This window comes from Ranitomeya variabilis, chromosome 5 (assembly GCF_051348905.1).
Source record: "Ranitomeya variabilis isolate aRanVar5 chromosome 5, aRanVar5.hap1, whole genome shotgun sequence".
NCBI classification, from domain to species: domain Eukaryota; kingdom Metazoa; phylum Chordata; class Amphibia; order Anura; family Dendrobatidae; genus Ranitomeya; species Ranitomeya variabilis.
The window spans coordinates 681,615,159-681,625,148 of NC_135236.1; the positions used below are offsets into that span (position 1 = coordinate 681,615,159).

General features: G+C 51.0%; 2 protein-coding genes across 2 annotated transcripts; one reads left to right on the forward strand and one right to left on the reverse strand.

Annotated features, from left to right (window-relative positions):
* Nucleotides 1–5,028: 5,028 nt before the first annotated feature.
* LOC143775179 (histone H3) lies at nt 5,029–5,439 on the forward strand. Its single transcript, XM_077263021.1, has one exon. It carries the CDS (start codon nt 5,029–5,031, stop codon nt 5,437–5,439), a length of 411 nt encoding a protein of 136 aa, XP_077119136.1.
* Nucleotides 5,440–8,920: 3,481 nt separating this feature from the next.
* On the reverse strand, nt 8,921–9,700 carry LOC143774104 (histone H1.5-like). The gene has a single exon (XM_077261405.1). It carries the CDS (start codon nt 9,619–9,621, stop codon nt 8,971–8,973), a length of 651 nt encoding a protein of 216 aa, XP_077117520.1. The 5' UTR covers nt 9,622–9,700; the 3' UTR covers nt 8,921–8,970.
* Between the last annotated feature and the right edge of the window lie 290 nt (nt 9,701–9,990).

Sequence of the window (9,990 nt, forward strand, 5' to 3'; positions counted from 1 at the left end):
AGACCATGATTATGGAGCCCAAGGTGTAAATAAAGGCGGCCATCTTGGAGTAGCCATGAGCTGGAGAGAAAACTGCAGGTGGAGCAGACTGCGGTGTCTTATGTTCCCACATTACAGGTGCAGCAGACTGCGGTGTCTTATGTTCCCACATTACAGGTGCAGCAGACTGCGGTGTCTTATGTTCCCACATTACAGGTGGAGCAGACTGCGGTGTCTTATGTTCCCACATTACAGGTGGAGCAGACTGCGGTGTCTTATGTTCCCACATTACAGGTGGAGCAGACTGCGGTGTCTTATGTTCCCACATTACAGGTGGAGCAGACTGCGGTGTCTTATGTTCCCACATTACAGGTGGAGCAGACTGCGGTGTCTTATAGTCCCACATTACAGGTGGAGCAGACTGCGGTGTCTTATAGTCTCACATTACAGATGGAGCAGACTGTGGTGTCTTATGTTCCCACATTACAGGTGGAGCAGCCTGCGGTGTCTCATGTCCCCATATTACAGGTGGAGCAGACTGTGGTGTCTTATGTTCCCACATTACAGGTGGAGCAGACTGCGGTGTCTTATGTTCCCACATTACAGGTGGAGCAGCCTGCGGTGTCTCATGTCCCCATATTACAGATGGAGCAGACTGCGGTGTCTCATGTTCCCACATTACAGGTGGAGCAGACTGCGGTGTCTTATGTTCCCACATTACAGATGGAGCAGACTGTGGTGTCTCATGTTCCCACATTGCAGGTGGAGCAGACTGCGGTGTCTTATGTTCCCATATTACAGATGGAGCAGACTGCGGTGTCTCATGTCCCCATATTACAGGTGGAGCAGACTGCGGTGTCTCATGTTCCCACATTACAGGTGGAGCAGACTGCGGTGTCTTATAGTCCCACATTACAGGTGGAGCAGACTGCGGTGTCTTATAGTCTCACATTACAGATGGAGCAGACTGTGGTGTCTTATGTTCCCACATTACAGGTGGAGCAGCCTGCGGTGTCTTATGTTCCCACATTACAGGTGGAGCAGCCTGCGGTGTCTCATGTCCCCATATTACAGGTGGAGCAGACTGCGGTGTCTCATGTTCCCACATTACAGGTGGAGCAGACTGCGGTGTCTTATGTTCCCACATTACAGATGGAGCAGACTGTGGTGTCTCATGTTCCCACATTACAGATGGAGCAGACTGCGGTGTCTTATGTTCCCATATTACAGATGGAGCAGACTGCGGTGTCTTATAGTCCCACATTACAGGTGGAGCAGACTGCGGTGTCTTATGTTCCCATATTACAGATGGAGCAGACTGTGGTGTCTTATAGTCCCACATTACAGGTGGAGCAGACTGCGGTGTCTTATGTTTCCACATTACAGGTGGAGCAGACTGCGGTGTCTTATGTTTCCACATTACAGGTGGAGCAGACTGCGGTGTCTTATAGTCCCACATTACAGGTGGAGCAGACTGCGGTGTCTTATGTTCCCACATTACAGATGGAGCAGACTGCGGTGTCTTATGTTCCCACATTACAGATGGAGCAGACTGCGGTGTCTTATAGTCCCACATTACAGATGGAGCAGACTGCGGTGTCTTATAGTCCCTCATTACAGGTGGAGCAGACTGCGGTGTCTTATAGTCCCACATTACAGATGGAGCAGACTGCGGTGTCTTATAGTCCCTCATTACAGATGGAGCAGACTGCGGTGTCTTATGTTCCCACATTACAGGTGGAGCAGACTGCGGTGTCTTATGTTTCCACATTACAGATGGAGCAGACTGCGGTGTCTTATGTTCCCACATTACAGGTGGAGCAGACTGCGGTGTCTTATAGTCCCACAGTACAGGTGGAGCAGACTGCGGTGTCTTATGTTCCCACATTACAGGTGCAGCAGACTGCGGTGTCTCATGTTCCCACATTACAGGTGGAGCAGACTGTGGTGTCTTATATTCCCACATTACAGGTGGAGCAGACTGCGGTGTCTTATGTTCCCACATTACAGGTGGAGCAGACTGCGGTGTCTCATGTTCCCACATTACAGGTGGAGCAGACTGCGGTGTCTTATATTCTCACATTACAGGTGGAGCAGACTGCGGTGTCTTATAGTCCCACATTACAGGTGGAGCAGACTGCGGTGTCTTATAGTCCCACATTACAGGTGGAGCAGACTGCGGTGTCTTATGTTTCCACATTACAGATGGAGCAGACTGCGGTGTCTTATGTTCCCACATTACAGGTGGAGCAGACTGCGGTGTCTTATAGTCCCACATTACAGGTGGAGCAGACTGCGGTGTCTTATGTTCCCACATTACAGGTGGAGCAGACTGTGGTGTCTCATGTTCCCACATTACAGGTGGAGCAGACTGCGGTGTCTTATATTTCCACAGTACAGGTGGAGCAGACTGCGGTGTCTTATATTCCCACATTACAGGTGGAGCAGACTGCGGTGTCTTATATTCCCACAGTACAGGTGGAGCAGACTGCGGTGTCTTATATTCCCACATTACAGGTGGAGCAGACTGTGGTGTCTTATGTTCCCACATTACAGATGGAGCAGACTGCGGTGTCTTATAGTCCCACATTACAGGTGGAGCAGACTGCGGTGTCTTATAGTCCCACATTACAGGTGGAGCAGACTGCGGTGTCTTATGTTTCCACATTACAGGTGGAGCAGACTGCGGTGTCTTATGTTCCCACATTACAGGTGGAGCAGACTGCGGTGTCTTATGTTTCCACATTACAGGTGGAGCAGACTGCGGTGTCTTATGTTTCCACATTACAGGTGGAGCAGACTGCGGTGTCTTATGTTCCCACATTACAGGTGGAGCAGACTGCGGTGTCTCATGTTCCCACATTACAGATGGAGCAGACTGCGGTGTCTTATGTTCCCACATTACAGGTGGAGCAGACTGCGGTGTCTTATGTTCCCACATTACAGGTGGAGCAGACTGCGGTGTCTCATGTTCCCACATTACAGATGGAGCAGACTGCGGTGTCTTATGTTCCCACATTGCAGGTGGAGCAGACTGCGGTGTCTTATGTTCCCACATTACAGGTGGAGCAGACTGTGGTGTCTTATAGTCCCACATTACAGGTGGAGCAGACTGCGGTGTCTTATGTTCCCACATTACAGGTGGAGCAGACTGCGGTGTCTCATGTTCCCACATTACAGGTGGAGCAGATTGCGGTGTCTCATGTTCCCACATTACAGGTGGAGCAGACTGCGGTGTCTTATAGTCCCACATTACAGATGGAGCAGACTGTGGTGTCTTATGTTCCCACATTACAGGTGGAGCAGCCTGCGGTGTCTTATTTTCCCACATTACAGGTGGAGCAGCCTGCGGTGTCTCATGTTCCCATATTACAGGTGGAGCAGACTGCGGTGTCTCATGTTCCCACATTACAGGTGGAGCAGACTGCGGTGTCTTATAGTCCCACATTACAGGTGGAGCAGACTGCGGTGTCTTATATTCCCACATTACAGGTGGAGCAGACTGCGGTGTCTTATGTTCCCACATTACAGGTGGAGCAGACTGCGGTGTCTCATGTTCCCACATTACAGGTGGAGCAGACTGCGGTGTCTTATATTCCCACATTACAGGTGGAGCAGACTGCGGTGTCTTATATTCCCACATTACAGGTGGAGCAGACTGTGGTGTCTTATATTCCCACATTACAGGTGGAGCAGACTGCGGTGTCTTATATTCCCACATTACAGGTGGAGCAGACTGCGGTGTCTTATATTCCCACATTACAGATGGAGCAGACTGTGGTGTCTTATGTTCCCACATTACAGGTGGAGCAGACTGCGGTGTCTCATGTTCCCACATTACAGGTGGAGCAGACTGCGGTGTCTTATATTCCCACATTACAGGTGGAGCAGACTGCGGTGTCTTATATTCCCACATTACAGGTGGAGCAGACTGCGGTGTCTCATGTTCCCACATTACAGGTGGAGCAGACTGCGGTGTCTCATGTTCCCACATTACAGGTGGAGCAGACTGCGGTGTCTTATATTCCCACATTACAGGTGGAGCAGACTGCGGTGTCTCATGTTCCCACATTACAGGTGGAGCAGACTGCGGTGTCTCATGTTCCCACATTACAGGTGGAGCAGACTGCGGTGTCTTATATTCCCACATTACAGGTGGAGCAGACTGCGGTGTCTCATGTTCCCACATTACAGGTGGAGCAGACTGCGGTGTCTTATATTCCCACATTACAGGTGGAGCAGACTGCGGTGTCTTATATTCCCACATTACAGGTGGAGCAGACTGCGGTGTCTCATGTTCCCACATTACAGGTGGAGCAGACTGCGGTGTCTTATATTCCCACATTACAGGTGGAGCAGACTGCGGTGTCTTATATTCCCACATTACAGGTGGAGCAGACTGCGGTGTCTCATATTCCCACATTACAGGTGGAGCAGACTGCGGTGTCTTATATTCCCACATTACAGGTGGAGCAGACTGGAGGATCCAATAATTTGTGTCTCCGAGCAGCAGCCGCGCTGAGATGAGGAGTTTTGTTGACTCTTCTGTTACACAAAGAGAAGCGGGAAATTCAAAATCACCAACTGTTCTGTGATCAGCCAATCAGAGAAGAAGGGAGGAGCTAACTGCTGGAAATCTCGCCCAGGAAACACGTCATCTCCGCGGTTCTCTCTCCGGTCCGCTCACTCTCTATATAAAAAGTGTGAAAATCCACATATTAGTAATATTTTACAATCGGTTCCTAACTGAACACTCTGCTCTGTGAACTCCGCCGGGATTCTGTGACAGAGGGAAACTTTCTTCTTTGTGTTGGGTTAAAATGTGACCTGCGGAGACCACGCCTCCTCGGGGAGGGGGCGGGATTACTGGGAATGATCAGGTGAACAGTGATTGGTCGCGGACATCACACGTTATTGGCAGCTCATGTTGTATATAACAACCAATGGCGTGCAGGGGGCGTGCCTACCGGAGACCAATGAGGACGCGCACACGGGGATAAATACCCTGCTCCCGCCGCTCCGCTCATCACTTCTGTTCTATCCAGAGCTATGGCCAGAACCAAGCAGACCGCCCGCAAATCCACCGGAGGGAAAGCTCCCCGCAAGCAGCTGGCCACGAAGGCCGCCAGGAAGAGCGCTCCCGCCACCGGTGGAGTGAAGAAGCCGCATCGTTACCGCCCGGGGACAGTCGCTCTCCGTGAGATCCGCCGCTACCAGAAGTCCACCGAGCTGCTGATCCGTAAGCTTCCCTTCCAGCGCCTGGTGAGGGAGATCGCCCAGGACTTCAAGACCGATCTGCGCTTCCAGAGCTCGGCGGTGATGGCGCTGCAGGAGGCCAGCGAGGCTTATCTGGTGGGGCTGTTCGAGGACACCAACCTGTGCGCCATCCACGCCAAGAGGGTCACCATCATGCCCAAAGACATCCAGCTGGCCCGCCGGATCCGCGGGGAGAGGGCCTAGATCTGCCGGCACCGACCACAACACAACGGCTCTTTTCAGAGCCACCAAATCCTCCCACAGACGAGCTGAGTCCTCCCATCTGATCCTGCCCGGAGTGATCCCTGGTGCTCAGTCTGCAGTGGGGGGGGGAGATGTGATCCCTTCTGTTCTCCCCAATCCCAGCACAGGCTGATTACTAATGATCAGCGATGGGCCTGGTGTGTAGTGACTGGATCGTGCACATGTACGAGGTTTCCTGTGAACACTCGCGGACTCCTATCGGCCACAAGGGTCTGATCCTGGGAATATTCCTCTCACTGTACAGTAGTTTCACTAGGTAATGATAACCGGCATTTTACACGCCCCATCAGTACCTCGTGTCTGTAGATTCCCGGCCCTCGGAATATTGCAAGTTCTGCACCTTCTATTATAGAAAGCGGACACTGAAGATGTATAAACTCCTCTCCGTTCCGTGAGTGACCGGTGATCGCGGGACACGAACACATTTCCCGACATCTGTCCGTCCTAGTGATGGGTAAAATGCGATTTTTGGGTGAGCCGACTCTTTTGGATCGGCTCACCAAAAAGAACCGGTTCTTTTGGCTCCCAAAATGGCTCTTCATTTTTTACCTTTGCATTTTAATTTACAGCCAAATTCTGGAATGTTTTAATCCATCATTTTAGCAAAAATCTTCACACATGGCCATTTATGACATAAAAGAGTATAATTTCCAGAATAACCAGATTTTATATTATTTGCTGTAAAAAGTAACAAACACAAAATCAACCTGCAAATCAGCAACAGAATACGACTTTGCACGTAGCCTTACAGTGACACATTTTAGGCCATGTTCACACTGGGCGGAATTGATGGTCTCAAGATGTGATAGCAACTTTAAGAATTGACACATACACTAATTCCAACAGTCTGCCACATAGAGTACAGTTTGTTTTTGTGAACTTTAATGTGAATGGGCAGGCAGGCTTGAGGGCAATGGGGGAGGCTAGGCTGTGAGTACTGCATGCATGCAGCAGGTGGCCGCAACGGGCAGGAGGATGCATTGTCAGTCTCCGCTTTGGGGTTGTGGCTAAATAGGATCAGTGACTGTCTGTGGAACTGGCAAGGAGCCGTTTAAAATTTATATGGCTCCTTGCCAGGAGCCGACTCATATGGTTCACTATAAAGAGCCGGCTCATTCAGGAGCTACCCATCACTAGTCCGTCCTGAAACTGCAGAAAGACAAAGAACGGAAAAGTCCTCGGCCGCTGAGCGGGAACGATGAACATTAGCTCCTCCCCTCCCTCTGCTGATTGGCTGCACACGGGGCGGGGAGGGATTTTGAATTTCCCGCTTGTTGTAGTTTCCGCCGCTTCCTGTGATATGAAGATATAAAGTCCAGCAGCCGCGATCTCCTGGGATCACCTCCCGCAGCGCCCTGGAGCCATTTCATCAATAAATGTTTCTCTTTGGAGAATCATGAGCTTCAGTTAATAGGAGACCACAAAGTATCGGACGATCCACGGAGCAAGAGCTGGAATAAAAAGCCGCTGGACGCAGCGCAATTTGTTTTTATATTTTTTTGTAAGGAGAATATACAATACACACAAACAGTTTTATCTCTCAAACATAGAGCGGAAAAGAGGGAAGGTAAGAAAAAGAATCAAACATGAGGAAAGTGTCGGAAAAGACGAGGGTGCGAGCAGGTCAGTAACAGGGGCCCTAAGATGGAAGAACCAGATAATGAGGGAACAGAAAACCATGTCGGTGAGATCCAGCAGACAAGATCGGAATCCTCCGCACTCTGCAGGTGACCTTGATGGACAACACGATCCAAGAGGGGAAATCCGCGGTAAGAGCCGCAGAGAATAGCTGGAGGGGGATCCTGATAACATGGAAAGTGTCAGTAACATGGAAAGTGTCAGTAACATGGAAAGTGTCAGTAACATGGAAAGTGTCAGTAACATGGAAAGTGTCAGTAACATGGAAAGTGTCAGTAACATGGAAAGTGTCAGTCAGTAACATGGAAAGTGTCAGTCAGTAACATGGAAAGTGTCAGTCAGTAACATGGAAAGTGTCAGTCAGTAACATGGAAAGTGTCAGTAACATGGAAAGTGTCAGTAACATGGAAAGTGTCAGTCAGTAACATGGAAAGTGTCAGTAACATGGAAAGTGTCAGTCAGTAACATGGAAAGTGTCAGTCAGTAACATGGAAAGTGTCAGTCAGTAACATGGAAAGTGTCAGTCAGTAACATGGAAAGTGTCAGTCAGTAACATGGAAAGTGTCAGTCAGTAACATGGAAAGTGTCAGTAACATGGAAAGTGTCAGTAACATGGAAAGTGTCAGTAACATGGAAAGTGTCAGTCAGTAACATGGAAAGTGTCAGTCAGTAACATGGAAAGTGTCAGTAACATTGGGTCATTTCTGAGAGTGTTTCCACATGTAACTTCCACAGAGGATCCGTCAGAGTCTTCTCAATTCTATCATTAGTGAATGTTTGTTTTTTCTATGTGTAAAGTAACATCTGGGCTAGAAAATGATTTTGTTGAAGAAATTGGAAAATATGTTTCTTCCATTTCTCCTTCCTTGGAGGTCATTCACCGGGTGAACTTACAGTCTGACTTCCGTGTGCAGCAGATACAGGAGATCGTGCTGTGTATATACAATGTATCTGCTGTTACTAAACCTCTTCTCTGCAGGTCAGTGCCCCCATTATAGTGCCCCCCCATTATAGTGCCCCCCAGTCTGCGCCTCATTCTCTCTCCTGACATGTCTCCCAATGTGCCGGTGACTCCGCCATTACCTGTGGAGGCGACTCTCTGACATCTGGGCCCCATCAGCCGTCATTCTGCAGCTCCAGCCCCTGAGGAGTCGCAGCTCCGGGTTTTCTTTCTCTGGTCTTTTCCTTTTTGTTTGATCCATCTTAGCTGTCATCATTATCTTCTACAAGAAGAGAACAATAAATGTTCTGTGAATGTCAATCTTCCTATGAAGAAACCGATTATACCGGAGTTTTACGCTGCCTGTCATTTGCAATACAAGTGTTATAAGAAGAAAATCCCTGTGGGGGCAACAAGTCCGCGGGTTTATGATTCTGTCCCCACTGAGGACAGGACTCGGCGGCTCATTAGTATTCACTGGTGAGTGACCCTGAGCGCCCCCCGATAATTAGCTACAGATCGCCCTTTACACCCCATGGAGGGTGATGCCCCCGTTATTAGCCCGGAGCCTCCCTCGGTGCTGTGGGAATGGCTGCAAACACCATTATCTCCATCTAATGAAGAGGGGGCAGGGAATCACGCTGTAGAAAGCAGAAACGAGCGAGTCCATCCAATTCATTCTGTGACGCAAAGGGTTAATAAAGATGAGAGCAGCGACCGGCAGAAGGGCGGACAGGTACTGAGCCCTCCCCATCCACTAACGGGTCAGAGAACGGAGGTCACAGCACAAATGATCGCTCCGGGCAGAAGAAGCAGATGGGAGGAATCAGCTCGTCCGGAGGATTTGGTGGCTCTGAAAAGAGCCTTTGTGGTGACAGAACAGGGGCTGCGGCTTATTTCTTGGCCGCGGACTTCTTGGCTTTCGCCGCCTTCTTAGCCGGACTCTTGGCAGCTTTGGGCTTGGCCGCCTTCTTAGCCGGACTCTTCGCCACCTTCTTGGGCTTCGGAGCGGCCTTCGGCTTCTTGGGGCTCTTGGCCGCTTTCTTTGCCGCAGCTGCTGCGGGCTTCTTGGCCTTCTTCGGGCTCTTCTTTGCCGCGGTCGGAGCCTTCTTGGGCTTCTTCAGAGATTTGGCGGCTTTCTTGGCAGCAGCGGGCCTCTTGGGCTTGGCCGCAGCTGCTGACTTCTTCTTGGCCACTTTGTCCTTCGTCTCCTGCTTCCTGTTCAGCTTGAAGGAGCCGGAGGCGCCGCTGCCCTTCACCTGGAGGAGGGCGCCCCTGGTGACCAGACCCCGGACGGCCAGCTTCAGGCGGCTGTTATTCTTCTCCACATCGTACCCTCCGGCAGACAGAGCCTTCTTCAGGGCGGCCAGAGACACCCCGCTGCGCTCCTTGGAGGCGGACACGGCTTTCACGATCAGCTCGGAGACGCTGGGGCCGGAGGGTTTAGTGCTCTTCTTGGCGGCAGTTTTCTTCGGCTGCTTCTTGGATTTGGCGGCCGGTTCTGCGGGAGGAGGCGCGGCGGCTGGCGCGGTCTCTGCCATCATGTGCTGCGGAAACAAAACGGAAATCTCTCCTGCTGGGAAAACACTGAGGCCGGAGCTGGAGGCGCCTCTTATATGTACAGGCTTACTGCGCACTGATTGGCTGCTGAGCTGTCCCGTCCTGAGCACCTATTGGCTGACACTGGACACAGGCCCCGCCTCCTCCCAGCTGAGCCCGGATGCAGCTCCGCTCTCCCCTTGTGCTTCCCTGCCCGGGAGAAAAGCCCATTACCGGCCAGGACCGGACAGCAGAGCGCGCTTCCTCCGTCCCTTCTTCTTCTCCAACATGTCCACCGACCGTGTGTAGCCGTCACTAGCAGAGAAGCCGGGAAATCGCGGAGAGGAAATCCCGAGATCATCGCCGCCGTCCTC